The following is a 14,810-nucleotide window of genomic DNA, read 5'->3' on the forward strand; positions in this document are numbered from 1 at the left end:
GATCCATCACAAATATTCCAAGTATGTGTTCTCTCAAACTTTTTCACTACCTTTTTTGTCTGCACCTTGTGAGGGCTTATTTTGAAGCTTGGTTCAGTGGTGAACGTTTTCATCATTTTTTGTTAAAACTTTGCCACTAGAATTAACACAGGTTTGGCTGCCATTTTAAATTTCAACTGTTGGTAAAGATCGTATATATTTTACATTGGTGACCCCCCCCCTAATGTTTAGTCTTGATTTCGAAAGGGAATGGATGAAAACTAAAGACAGTCTTTCAATTTCGAGATACGTACTGCCTTAACGTGATTAAAACTTATTGCTGACCTACTTTAGTTTGGCTTTTCTGACACAAGACTAGTACAATCTTGCAATTTATCACTGTTCCACATTTTGACCTCAACAAGCCAATGTATTTATCGTGTACAGCGACACGGTGTACGTACGCAAGTCATAGGTCAATCATTGTCCAGTCCTGTCTGGAACTCGGCTACTCACTCCCCAGCATGATCTACTTTACAATCACCTTGAGTTTAGCGTTCATCGCTTCGGTAACTGCTGGTGACCCGATTGTAGAGATATCGCAAGGAAAGCTAGTCGGCAAGGCTGTGGAATTCTCACATAAAGATGTCGACGTCAGACGCACAGTGCACGTGTTCAAAGGGATCCCCTACGCCGAGCCCCCGATCGGTGACCTGAGATTTCGACCTACAAAAGCCAAAGCTGCCTGGGACGGTGTGTATGATGCCACGTACTTTAGATCAATTTGCATCCAACCTGCACATCCATTATTTCCAGTAAACGGGCAACAGGATGAAGATTGTTTGTTTCTGAACGTGTACGCCCCTCAGTTGACGGTAAGGATATAGCATACCTCTCGGGTTCCTATGGTAGTTAAGAAATACGGTTTAAACAATAAGAAAATCGGGTTTACCGAGTTCGTGTCTGTCTAGAGCACCAGCCAGTATTAAGTTCAATTTAATGCGCTTGATCTTTCTGTTCCATGATTGGTTGTATTTCACGCTCCAGTTTTGCTCTGTGCTCCAAACAGTGTGTGGTGTTTCAGTGTTGACGAAGGGTTGTACCAGAACCGTAACAAGCGTTTTTTTTTATTTCCCATTGGTCAGTTTGTATTTTATTTTATCAATTTATCAATTTATCCACTTGTTGAAGTGTCATCCATTTGTATGTATGTATATATGTATATGTATGTATGTATGTATGTATGTATGTATGTATGTATGTATGTATGTATGTATGTATGTATGTATGTATGTATGTATGTATGTATGTATGTATGTATGTATGTATGTATATATATATGTATGTGTGAATGTATGCGTATATCTATGTTTATCAATGTATATGATGTATCCATGTATGTATTTGTGTATAGGTGTATCTCTGTTTGTTTGTTTGTTAATACGCAACCAACACATTATTGAATGCCTCCAATTTATTACAGTCAGCGAAATTACCTGTAATGTTATTTCTTCATGGAGGTGTCTTCATAGTCGGTTCTGGGACATATCATTACGATGGCACAGCTTTGGCTGCCATCGGTGACGTCATAGTAGTATGCATAAATTATAGACTTGGTCCCTTCGGGTTTTTTACTACAGGTAAGTGATGATACAAAGAAAACGTAAATAGTAAAATATAGATGAGCTTACATTTGCAGATTAAACCTACATCAGATCACTGTCCAATTATCCCAAATTAGTTCCAATCATGTTAAAGATTTTGACTTAGCAATTGTAAACAGAACAAACAGGGTTAACAAAATAACAAATGAATGAAACCTAAGTGAAACCTGTATGGGTAATACGTAAAATAGTGCTTATGACCCAAACCGGAACTGACCCCAAAATTCAGTAATACCTTGTTTTGCAATATGATGTGACCGAATCTGATTCCAAACATCATTAGGGCCCATACCTTCCAAATAAAATTCAAGGTAATCACAAAAATAACTCTTTGTACAAAGCTGGTGTCAGGATAGTGAAAACTTAATTCGCACAATGAGATCATCAGACATCATAAAGGAAGGGGAGTATAGAAATGAACGGGGGAAGTGTTGCATAAAACAGAGAAGTGTTCATTTTGTGTTTATGAATATACTTTTATAATAATTTTTTGTTTTGATTTCATACCGACGCAGGTGATGATAATGCCGCTGGCAACTATGCATTTTACGATCAGATCGCAGCATTACAGTGGGTGCAAGAAAACATCGAAGGTAGGGAAACTAGAGAGACTTTCACTCAGCTGAAATCTGAAGATTTAATCACGTACAGATTTTATGGAGGGCTCGAGTACAAAACGGTAGGCAGCACCACGATGACAATAGCTGCACATTTGTAAATGCTACAGATACTGTTGACAAAGATTTTGCTCCTGCGGCTAACACTTTGCCTTGATGTGAAAGCAATAGTGCCTCTGTTGGTGGGGCTCTTGGTGGACGTTTTGGAAGTGGTGTTTGGTGAAAGGGGAGCTAGGCCATCGTAACCGTCATCATCTCACCACCACTACCACCACCATCACCATCATCATCATCATCATCATCATCATCATCATCATCATCATCATCATCATCATCATCATCATCATCATCATGGGAAATCACTTTATGTTTAGAAAGTCGTAGCAAAGGGTACCTTTTTGCATACATCATCTATCATACAATTGTTTTCCATAATTATTAGCATGAAACACCTCAGATCAGTATGGGATCTCACAAATGTTCATCATCAGCAAAAGCAGATCATACGATATTTGATTATCTCTTCAAAAGCGTTTGGAGGCGATCCAAGTAAAGTGACTTTACTTGGTGAAAGTGCTGGCTCCATCAGCTCTGAGTACTTGATGATGTCACCACTGACAGAGGGTCTCTTCCAAAGAATTATAATGCAGGTAAGATAGATCGCACAATATGCAAAGTCAAAACGTTGCATGGACCTTCTATGGCGTACGATACAAGTGGTTATACTTTCAATTTTCGTATTGTAGCATACCATACAGGTTTCATTTATTTTCGACATGATGCTATATGATGGCTAGGTTGACATTGTGACACAATTTTTCATAATCCAAAGCCAAATGTAAGATGAATCAATTTCTTCAAAATGTTACAGAAGACAATAATCCTTACAGTTTATTATTAACAATCTTTCAAAAGACTGCTGACGTACAACATGTACATACCCCATACAGAACATGTGCTCTATTTTGTGTGGGCACAAGAGTTATTATGACAAGAATAGCATTATAGATACGAGACAAAGTACTCTACTTGCATCTGAGGATGCAGCCGTCTATCCAGACGTATGGACATCCATACATGCTACAAAAAACTGACTGTTTGTCTGTCCACAATAACCTATATATAATGTAGTGTAGACACTATGATATTTCATTTGTTTCACGATTTTATTATTCAGAGTGCCACGTCTACATTTGTTGGGTTCCACGGAAAAGCTGGAGATTTCCATCACAGGATGGCTCACGGTCTGGGTAAGCTGCTCGGATGCGATAGAGAAACCTCTGAAGAATTAGTACAGTGTTTACGAACCGTGCCAGCTGAAGACTTCAGAAATGCGACTGATCCCACATTGGTAAGGCAATATCATTAAGTGAACAGCTGAATTCAATTCAAGCATAGACTCTCGAGAAAAAACGTTTTTCTCGAAAGTCTATGATTCAAGACACTTTAGATTTATTTACAGTATAATCCGGGGTATTCCGTCACATTTATGTGAGCTTTTATTACCCCGCGCATTGCAAATGATTTAGCCAAAAGAGAAAAATATCACTTCCCTGTATCAGAAAAGAAACAAGGTTTACCGGCTGAATACATACTAGATATAGATGGCTGTTTATTTACCCAAAATAATAACATGTGAAAGTCAATGTACACGTTATATTTCTCACAGTATGTCAATATAATACATGTAGTACGTACTTTACCACGCATATTACAAATTACAGATATATCACCTGACTCATCAGCTCCACACGTAATGTCTCTCCTGATCTTAGTCGGCATCATTGCATTTGTCATCGAAACACTTTACAATAACCTCTTCAGATAAAAATTCTAATCCGCCTTTGAAATTACTAAATCCTGAAATGATTTATGCTGTTGTTGTGTTTTCAAACGGAAGAGTAATACTCGATTAAATGAGCCAGCTACTTCAACAGGTCCGTGTTTTTCCTTTTAATAAGCCATGGCTTGTACAGTCGATATGAACGGACTTACAAGATATTACGTCGATAAATTGATATCAATAGTTTACTGACATTACCTACCATTAATTACCAGCCATATATGATACATAAACATGCGCATGAGTACGTATTGCGTAAGTTACCCTGATTTCACTTCTGATGCGGAAAAGGAATATTTCTTTGTATTGGCTAAGTTAAGAACGAACCATAAGTAAAGGATGCCGCACAGTAAAACTACTTAAGATAGTGGGTGCCTCAAAACTAAAATTTAAAATATTTGCCCAAGCTTCCTCAACAGAAAAGTGACAGAGTTATGATGTTTTATGATCAAATCAAAATCAGATGACACAGGAAAACATTTGCTATGAATTAAAATACCTAGAACTTACCTATTTTCCACATACATATTGGCCATTATTTTCCCTATGGTTTATAGAAAAATACGACTTCGTATACTATATTTTCAAAATAAACTAGAAGGTTAAAGTATCAGTAAGTCTTCTTCTTTTAAAATGGGTCCATACATGCAGCCTACCGGAAATAACTGTCAGAATAAATATGTTTCCAAGGCCTTCCTACCTTAATTGCCAAGGAGCGCATCACAAAAAGAGCGCAGCGACGTCCAGAGTCTTGCTTTCATGTGGATTGTACAACGAATGTACTTTCAGTCGCTTTATCGTAGCATAGAAACATATATGATGAGGCACACTTCCCTTTCAAACTCGTTAGTTTACTCCAAGACACAAACAGAAATACAAAGAAGGTGTACTTTCTTCATATTTGATCTTCTAACGGAGTATCATTAATCTACTATATGTCAATTCTGACCGAGAAGGATGCCTTGATTAAGTGTAGAAAGTTTGATTTCATTTAAAATCTGTACTCCGAAAAATCTCATTAAGGATCGCACGTATGTCTTCGTGTCACAGGGTTTGCTAGCACAGTTTATTGGTTATGGCACTCCGTTCCCTCCAGTCGTTGACGGCACCCTGGTGACGGTTGACCCCGTAGACTTTATTCGTGAGAAAATGCTTAAGAAAAGAAATTTGGACATCATGATTGGAAGCATGGCCGATGAAGGATCCGTGTACTTGCTTACGGTTCGGCCTAGTGCATTGAACGAGACTACAGTATCGATGAATAGAAGTGTCTACGAAATCCGCTTATCCCATGTTCCTGCCTGGTCCTTTGAGGAACAACCCAGTGTTCTTGATGCCTGTCAAACTCATGTATGTCAACTGGGAGAAGCAGACAACGACGACGCTGACTACTTAGACGCCTTCTTTCAGATGGGTACCGACCACGGCTTCACTTGTCCCGCGGATGTATCGGCGCGTTCGTATTCACAGGCTGGTGCAAACGTGTACCTCTACATCATGACCCACGTACCTGCTAGGTCAATATGGCGGCTGAAGTGGATGAGGGCAGCCCACGCTGAAGATTTACCATTGTTGTTTGGATGGCATTTCTCTTTCTGGGAGGACTGGACAATGCCACCGGAGGATGTAGAGATGTCTCTGAAAGTCATGAAATATTGGACAAATTTTGCCAAGACAGGGTAAGAATCCGATGATGAACCACTTTATTCCTCAAAATGGCTACCGACCAAATGAGTTTATTACATCATAATCTCAAAAGTGTCTAGAATTTTGACTCGGAAAATGTTGACAAATTAGTAACGGTGCGAAACAATGCAGCTTGAAAGCACCCATATTTTCCCACACCTAATTTTCTTTAGAAATGAACATAGGTCACACTTGACATGTTCAGTAAGCTTGCCAATACAAAACATGAAGGGCATAACAGGGGCTTGTTTAAAATTTACAAACACATGGTAGTCATCTCATATGGAGTGTAATGTACGTACACACCAACACACGAGGAAGCGTTCCAATCCAAAGGTAGATATTTGGACGTCAAGATATAGTATTGCTACAACTTTAATAGTATCACTGTTACTTTTTCTTGCTTAACTTGATATTGTTTTATGTCCAAACGTATCGTATGTATATATTACTTAGCAATCCAAACCTGTGCTGCGATAACGCAGAGGTATCTGAAGAGGATAAACCAGAAGCATGGCCTTTGTTCAAAGTACCCGGATTAGCGTACAAGGAATTGTCACTGGAGATGAACACCAAATATGGTTTGAAGGCCAGAGAATGTGCTATGTGGAATGACTTCATTCCTAAGCTATTGAAACACACAGGTTTGTTGGCATTTATAAACAATTTATTATTGATATGATCTGTTAAATGAACTCGAAGGTCAAAGCCAACAATACTAGACCCAAGGGTAGCGTTTAAACTACGATAAAAGAAGTATCATTGAACATGTTAGGCTGTCTTCCCATGTGATATGTATACTTAAGGTATGGTAGTGTGGGAAATACAGTGAGAATAGAGGAGTTATTGGACAAGGCATAATGCACATTCGGGGACGTGTGGCGTTAACACGCGTTATATCAAATGTAATTGAATTTGGCACAGGCCACATTTCTGAAAACGATCTAAATGTTTGCAATATAGGACGATGGCATTACCGGACATCAAGAGTAGTAATCACAAGGTATTTCCTTTGGAAGCAAACAGATATTTGCCAGACTCAGTGATAGCAGTAGGGATGAAAGATAGTGAGGTGTCAATTTCAACGCCAGTAATCCAGGATGTGAGTTAATATTGTCTAGGTTTGTGCCTTGATATATTCATTTACAATTTATGTTTATTTACATATTTATTTATTTATTAACTTGTACTCATGCACATATGTCTAAAGTTTTTTGAAACTATATACATCCGCACGAACAGAAGGTCGTGGGAAAAATAATTTTGAGTGCAAGCAGTTAAAACTAAGTGAGACGAGACAAGTATCAAAGACTAACGTTTTTTATTCAATTTTGCAGACACTGATGTTATTTGTTCAGCCAGGATGATGAAACTAAGAATACACAGAAGAAGGACATCGTCCGTAGATAAAGATGGTTGAAATCAAGCGCCACACTAGATGCAGCCGCCCTGTTTACCATTAGGATTTAGAGACTCCTGGTTTTAACGTTTAGTGATATTCTCATTGCGTAGCCAGTGAATTCAGCAACAAATAAATATTACGGATTAATCGTTTTCACTATCACTAAACCTGTATCCTATATCGATATCATAATGTAATTGAGATTTTTTTCTTCGATGAAAGACCTCACATTTTTCGTTAATTCAAATAATACAACATTTTGTAATTGAATGAATGCTTTATTTGATCAGGTGCTTCAGCAGATATACAATAATAACAATGAAAAGAAAAGGGTGTGTACTGTGAAATTTTACAAAGTCAAAACAAAAGGAAAGAACAGGCAGTATTGTACATCGGATGGTACCATGAAACTAGTCGGATTGGACTAGTCGAGTTCATGGCCCCTGACTATACTAATACTTATTACAATCTCAGGGTGATGGAGGATTGATACATACATTTTTAATGCAGATTCCATTAAATGATGTTTCAATGACAAATGTTTGAGATAGCAGGAAAATGTCAATTTGAGCTTGGAAATTTAAAGAAAATAAAATGGAGAATACTGCTCTGAATGATAATGTTAATAGTGAAGCTGAGAATTGTATGCGTTTAGCAGGCCGAGTAGTAGAAAGCGAAGTAGAATGATTTTAGAGACAAAAAAATCGAGTTGCAAAATTGAAAATAGAATAGTAATACAGGAAGTCCAGAGGAACTTGGAGTCTTAAAATTGAATTCATAATAGAAATAATCGCATGCAGTAATTTTTGCATCGATTGAACACAGTACACAAAGTGCCCGGTCAAAGTCTCTGAACATTGCTAGCATCGGCAAAAATTATGTCGAATCTTTCCGTGTCGCCTAAAATCCACGTTTTACGTAGTATTCTTCAAACATCCATTGGCAGAAGAGGCACTGGTCGAACACCCATATGTAACGATGTATTTCACGGCATCTAGAGTGTTGCAGAGGATATCCTCCTACACGTGTGGCAATATTTGCTATCATTTAATAAATTAACTTGTCAAAGTTTTTCACTTGCTGCCTTTTGTTTACTTGTAGAAGGTATTAACAAGACAATATAATAATAATAATTTTGACGTAGCAGTCTGAGAGATAATGAAGCATGATATCTACATGTACAGGGGAAAGAGTAGTTATATCATATGCAAACAACCAATGTATGTAACAATCAGGCTCACAAATACACGTACAAGAGGAAAACACGTGAAAGCATGCAATATCGGTACACAAGACATAAACCACTTTAATGTTACAGACTTGTACAGAATATTCTCTGAATGTATCTCAACATCCTGTAGCTGGCTATTTTCCAATGGGTGAACTGTTAAGGTGAAGAATCCGCGCAGCCCATAAGTTGGTTAGAAAAAATATCGAAAAGTACCAGCAAAATGGAAGTCTTTCATTTTCCAGGAGAATAATCGCTCAAAAGAATCCATATATTTTCGTTTTGGCAAAAACATATCACACAAGTCGATAGCCTCAGCCGTGCAAGCGCGCAGCCGTCGTGTGTCAAGGGTCACCGCCCCAGTCACCCCCTTGGCACGAAGTACGCTGCAGCGCTGAGCTTGCCACATGTTGGCTACGAGGCTATCAAAACGCGTGACGAAGAGGAGTGTCTTAAATACATCTTTATTCAAATCACATCTACTACGAACAGTTAACTGTCACTTTTTGAAAATTAATAGCTTCACGAGCTTATTGGTTCAACCTAGTGTGATAGTATCTTACTATATAAATATAATTAACAATGATACAATTTTACGTATACTCAGCAAGAACTTGCGTTCCAATGACAAAAGTCACTGGTATTGACAAAGCTATAAAAAAACATAATCGTTGGGATGCTGATCTGTCGTGTTAATTATTATTAATTAGTTGTTAATTGCCTAATTTATAACCGGTTTGCTGCAAACACGAACCGATTACAGCTTCTGACTGTATGAAAGGCCTACTTTGAACTTGCTGTTTACTGGTATGTCTGTGCCGTACGTGAAGTTCAGGTTTGTAATGGCCACTTTTAGTGTTGACTCAATATGAGGTTCGAGAAACTTTACGCTGGTGTCAAGAACGATATTTCAACACTATTTCCCTTGACCGACATTTAAGGGTTTTATACGATTAAGCTTTATCGATAATAGTCTAAAGTGTGTGATATGACCTGGCGGCTTGGTCACCCTTCGTACAAACAAGGGCCAAAGGTCACTGGTTAATGCTTGACATGAACATCGGGTCGAAGACACGACTCATTCACAACTCTACTCCCAAACCTGCAACATGCTTTTTACTCGATTCGCGGTATTTCTGGCGGTGAGTTCTTACTGTGCGGCGGTCGATCCGCTGGTAGAAATCAGATCTGGAATTCTGCTCGGTACGTCAGTGGAGTTCTCACATAATGATGTCGATGTCAAGCGAACTGTAAATGTGTTCAAGGGGATACCGTACGCCGAGCCACCGGTCGGTGAACTGAGATTCCGACCCCCTCAGCCTAAAGTTTCGTGGGAGGGAGAATACAACGCCACCTACTACAGATCGATATGCATTCAACCTCCTAACCCCTTCCTCCCCATAGAGGGGAAACAAGAGGAAGACTGTCTGTTTCTGAATGTGTACGCTCCACAGACAACAACAGTAAGTACAACAGCCTGACAGATGTAGCACGCTTTTGTGCGCCGTAGAATTTCAAGCAATGCCGTAGTGTTGACAAGTTTGTATATTGGTGTAAATTTCAATGTATGGTTAGTATTAGAGCAACGGTGGAAATCTGTGGAGAAGCACATAGATTTACTTGACAACATTGACCTCAAATGATGATGCACAGGGAAGACACGTGATGGTACGATGGGTGGTCGGATGAAACAGTTGTTTGGATTGTATAGAGGTCAAGAGCAGTGACCGGAAACAATGAAAGATAGGACATGTCAGTTATTGACATAGATGAGATGTCTCCGGTCTATGAGTCTGTCACTGAATTTTGTGCCCTTATCTTGGATACGTTGACCAATTTCCACTGACAGTCACTGTGATTCAGATGGTCATATGCACATCAAGGTCAAGGTATCTGACTTACTTCTCTCTCACCACATGAATTGGGCAATGGAGAATGGGGACAGCATCAAAATAGATGGGTCAGCTTGGCATTACAATACTGCAATTGATTGGGATAGAAAATTCTGAGATACTCGTTAAAGTGGTGAAGTCTCTAACCATTTTCCAGATCGAAAAACTGTATTACACATTCCAACAATTTGCAAACAATGACCAGTACACATCTTATTACAGATACGATTACGCGTAAGTCGTATTTTATGAAGACATTGAAAGTATCCTTATAAATCTTGTTATGGCTGAACTGGTGTGCACCCTGATTTGAATAATATAGACCTACAGTTAAACCAAATTACACGACGTGATAATGGAGCATTCACCTATAGTGAAAGAATACATAAAATAATCAATAAAGATTACTTCAAATTTACCAAAAGACAAATGTGTAACACAAACCAAACAGTTTTGATGCATCACTTAAATAAACAAAATAAAAATAAATAAACAACTATAGCACAAAATAAATGAAAATTTAATAAACAAATGACGTAATTAATTATCATAGTCGTACTTAAACTCAATTGTTTCGCAGTTTGTTAAAAATTTAATCATCATTTTATTCGCCCATCTACTTCATTTATTTACTAAAATTACTGACTCATCAAATTTTCAACCAGGTCTAATGAATATTTTGCAGCGATCGAGAAAGTTGCCTGTCATGGTTTGGATTCACGGGGGCGCTCTTGTCGTCGGTAGTGGCTCAGGCGACTTTTACGATGGTACAGTATTGGCTGCTGTTGGTGACGTAGTTGTTGTCACATTTAACTACAGGCTTGGAGCCCTTGGTTTCTTCGTAACGGGTAGGTATCACCATTAAAGTAGAACCCGCCTCTGGGACAGATATTTGGACTTTCCAACTTCGCCAACGTTTTTTCTGATCTGCCACATGTGGGGGCTCATTTTGAAGCCCTTTGAGTAAAAAATATTTTAACGTCTTATTTTTTTTGAAAATCGAAAATTTATTTTCCCCCATAGAGTTAACACAGGGATGGCGGCCATTTTGAATTTCAAATATCGGTAAATCTTTGGTTATTTGTTTCTCTGGTACCGGAATTTGCACGGCGACCCCTGATTTTTATTCTTGATTTTGACGTGAATAGTTGAAAGATTCCTTTAGGAAAGTTTGAGAAGTCTTTGACTTTCTAGACGCATACTACCTTAGCAGTTGAAGCTGCACATTGGAAGACATCTTGTGAAAGCAAACATGCGATTGTCTTAACAGAAAAAGAATTATTTAAAAAGACCATGGTAAAAAAAACACTAAAACATAGAAAAAAACAACATAAAATTCAAGGCAATCTCGAAGAAGTGAAAGACGTCATGCAGATTAGTGAAAAAATACTCCAGAGTAGACAAAATATAAGCTTAGGTGATAAAACAGGCGAGACAGAAAAAAATTCTACAACCACTGGTTTATTCTATTTACACGTTTCAGTGTACATTCACAAATATTCTGCAATTTTCGATTGTTATATTACTCAGGCGATGAGCATGCCACCGGTAACTATGGATTGTACGACCAGATTGCGGCGTTACAATGGATTCAAACAAATATTGAAGGTGAGAGAGAGATTGGTTGGAAATGAAGCGACTGATTACAAGGATGGTAGAGTTAACTTACCCGTGTTCATAACGATGATGATTATAATGATGATGATAATGTTGGTATATATTGATAATAACAGTGACAATTATCATGAAGACAAAGTTACAATTGATGCATTTTTCCGTCAGATTTCATTTGTAAAGAAATGTGTTTACGTATTTTTTGGCAATTTGTTCAGGGATCTGTTAGAAAACCATCGTCTAATGTCTTCTCAAAAAGAGTAAAGCCCCCCTCATAATATTTTGCTCAACAGCCTTTGGCGGTGATCCAAACAAAGTGACGTTATTTGGTGAAAGTGCTGGGTCGATCAGCGCAGAATTTCTTCTGCTATCACCACTGACGGATGGACTATTTCACAGGGTAATTTTGCAGGTAATTATGAAATTACAGAGTCGATTGCACTTGCAATGAAAATTTAGCAAAAATGTCGATCTTTCCGATTGGCTATGATCGAAATGATGGATTTAACATACATTTGTTCATATTCTACTGGGCAGTCATCATTGGCTGTCTAATTTGCCTTGTAAAAATGATGTAATTATGCTTTCTGTCATATGACAACCAATGCATTATTATTTATATCTCGCGACACATACGGTCACCGCAAAGTATGAAATATCGTGCGTTTCAAAGCACCTTCAAACCTGATAGCATGTTTCGTGTGCTTTGTGCAATATCGTGTGTTCCATTTGATGAAGATTCCATGTTATGGGTGTCTATATACTTCAGACATACAGGCGATCTGAAAATACAATATTGCTCACGTAAATATCTAAGGCAATGACGCAGGAAAATAGCGAAATTCCAAAATGAAAATATTGGCGAGTGTGTTTGAGATACAACTGAACGGGAGTTCCCTCATGGAAACATTTTCAGCAGAAACCCTTCGCATATTACTCCTGTATATAATCAGTTCTCAGGCTCCCGATGAATTTAAAAATCAGGTGAGAGGACCGGGGGGTGTTGGAGTTGAGTGAAGGTAAGTATTTTTCGAATAGGGATGTTTCATTCTCACCATCTCCTCAACGAAACATTGAATATATCATTTCATTCTGCAGAGTGGCACGGCAACAATGGCTGGTTTTACAGGCAGCGATTCAGCATTTCACAACACCATTGCACACGGTCTTGGGAAAATTGTCGGGTGTGAGAAAGACACTTCCGAGGAATTGGTCGCATGTCTCCGCTCTGTCGAAGCTGATGATTTTCGGAATTCAAGTGATATGTCATTGGTAAGGACAAGTTCACTTGGCTTTAATTCGAAAATACCACAGAACTATAAAAAGCCTAAAACCATAAAAAATGCTAGATCATAATCGTCACTATGCTAGCAAAAAATACAAATAACAATGTTTGTCTAATTTTTGATCTAAAATAACACTGACAATTATGGATATATATGTATAAATTCAACGGTATCGCTGTACTTCTAGCAGCAGTGTTTCCTTTAAGGGGAGGTCCTTAGAATGCACGTCCAAATCATCCTATGATGCAAAATATTGTCTTATTATTCTAAACATTGTGTGAAATGTACACATTTAGTTTTAATCTCCAACGCAATTTTGCCACATACAGTACGAGGATGAATTCGCCTTGCCGCTAAACGAGTTCTTAAAACTGTATAAGGAAACTTTGTGATCGCATTTTCGAGCATTGAATGGTAAACACAGGGCCGCATGAAAGTAAATTCAAACTGGTTCTGTGTGATAGAATTTGGACTTGGATCGTCATCCATGGATTGCAATGGCTGGCATGGTGGCGAGTGTTCAGGGGGGGCGCGTAAACTCTTTCGTTTGAACAGTGACATCTTCTTTCAGAATCTATCTTTGTTCCAACGTATTGATAATGTCTGTAAGGTTGGTATCTGACAAAACGTGCATATCCGACAAAAGTTATTGTACTTAGTATAGTAGACTTTGAAATCTCTTCGAAATGTATAAGTGCACTTCGGTTTAGGACGAATACATCGTTTTCTGTCGCTATTGAAATTAATCCCAACGTTCTTATTAAGATGTATACAGTATATATGACTATTCACATTCTCTATCATGTTTGGGTACTGATTATTTTCTGCCAAATCTTCGTGAGTAGGATACGGTTACAGAGAAATTAGCCTATTTTTCTCAGAAGAGCATAATTTTTGCCATATACCGGTACTCGCCTTGCGTACGTGGCCCTCGAAAACAGTCATTCTCATATAATCGATTTAAATACCATAAATGACGCTAGAAGACGCCGCCTTGTTAGCTTTGGTATTGTCATCTACCTGAAAAGTGTATTTCTTACAGAAAATGTTATTTTTGTTGTGATTACTTGCTTGGTGTATCACTTGGAATCTCGTTGACGGTGTTCAAAGAGAAGCAATTTGTAGGTCATTAAATCCTATGGTTTTTATCACAGGGTTTAATTGCTAATGTTACTGGGCTTGGTGCAGAGCTGACTGGTCTTTCGTTTCCACCGTTTGTGGATGACAAATGATCAAACAACACCCTGTAGATGCCATTCGTGAAAAGGCCTTCACCAAAACGAACGTTGATATCATGATTGGAGCAATGGCCGCTGAGGGCGCAGTGTTCTTACCTATGGCTATGTCTCACATGCTTAACGAGTCTGAAATCTCCTTGAAAAGAAGTGAGTACGAAGCGATGTATCCCATGTTCGTGACAGGACCAGTGAAGCAGAACATAGTTGGTATTAGCGCCATCAAACTCATATACATGAACTGGGAAGACGCTGACCTCCAAGACAGCGATTGTATAGACGCCCTCGTTCAGATGATAGGTGACGAGAATTTCATTTGTCCCATGGATCTATCAGCACGAGCTTACGCGCAATCTGGCGCCAA

The 14,810-nt window shown here is 38.4% G+C and overlaps 2 protein-coding genes across 2 annotated transcripts; both read left to right on the plus strand.

Annotated features, from left to right (window-relative positions):
• Nucleotides 1-503: 503 nt before the first annotated feature.
• LOC139129358 (carboxylesterase 5A-like) lies at nucleotides 504-5,437 on the plus strand. Its single transcript, XM_070694992.1, has 7 exons — nucleotides 504-854; nucleotides 1,463-1,619; nucleotides 2,159-2,236; nucleotides 2,792-2,910; nucleotides 3,438-3,611; nucleotides 5,154-5,396; nucleotides 5,429-5,437. The coding sequence occupies exons 1-7, from the start codon at nucleotides 504-506 to the stop codon at nucleotides 5,435-5,437; spliced, it is 1,131 nt and encodes a 376-aa protein (XP_070551093.1).
• Nucleotides 5,438-9,507: 4,070 nt separating this feature from the next.
• Nucleotides 9,508-14,443, plus strand: LOC139129359 (fatty acyl-CoA hydrolase precursor, medium chain-like). Its single transcript, XM_070694993.1, has 6 exons — nucleotides 9,508-9,882; nucleotides 10,997-11,159; nucleotides 11,842-11,919; nucleotides 12,219-12,337; nucleotides 13,024-13,197; nucleotides 14,366-14,443. The coding sequence occupies exons 1-6, from the start codon at nucleotides 9,529-9,531 to the stop codon at nucleotides 14,441-14,443; spliced, it is 966 nt and encodes a 321-aa protein (XP_070551094.1). The 5' UTR covers nucleotides 9,508-9,528.
• Nucleotides 14,444-14,810: the final 367 nt, after the last annotated feature.

The sequence above is a fragment of the Ptychodera flava genome, chromosome 3 (assembly GCF_041260155.1).
Source record: "Ptychodera flava strain L36383 chromosome 3, AS_Pfla_20210202, whole genome shotgun sequence".
Taxonomy (NCBI): domain Eukaryota; kingdom Metazoa; phylum Hemichordata; class Enteropneusta; family Ptychoderidae; genus Ptychodera; species Ptychodera flava.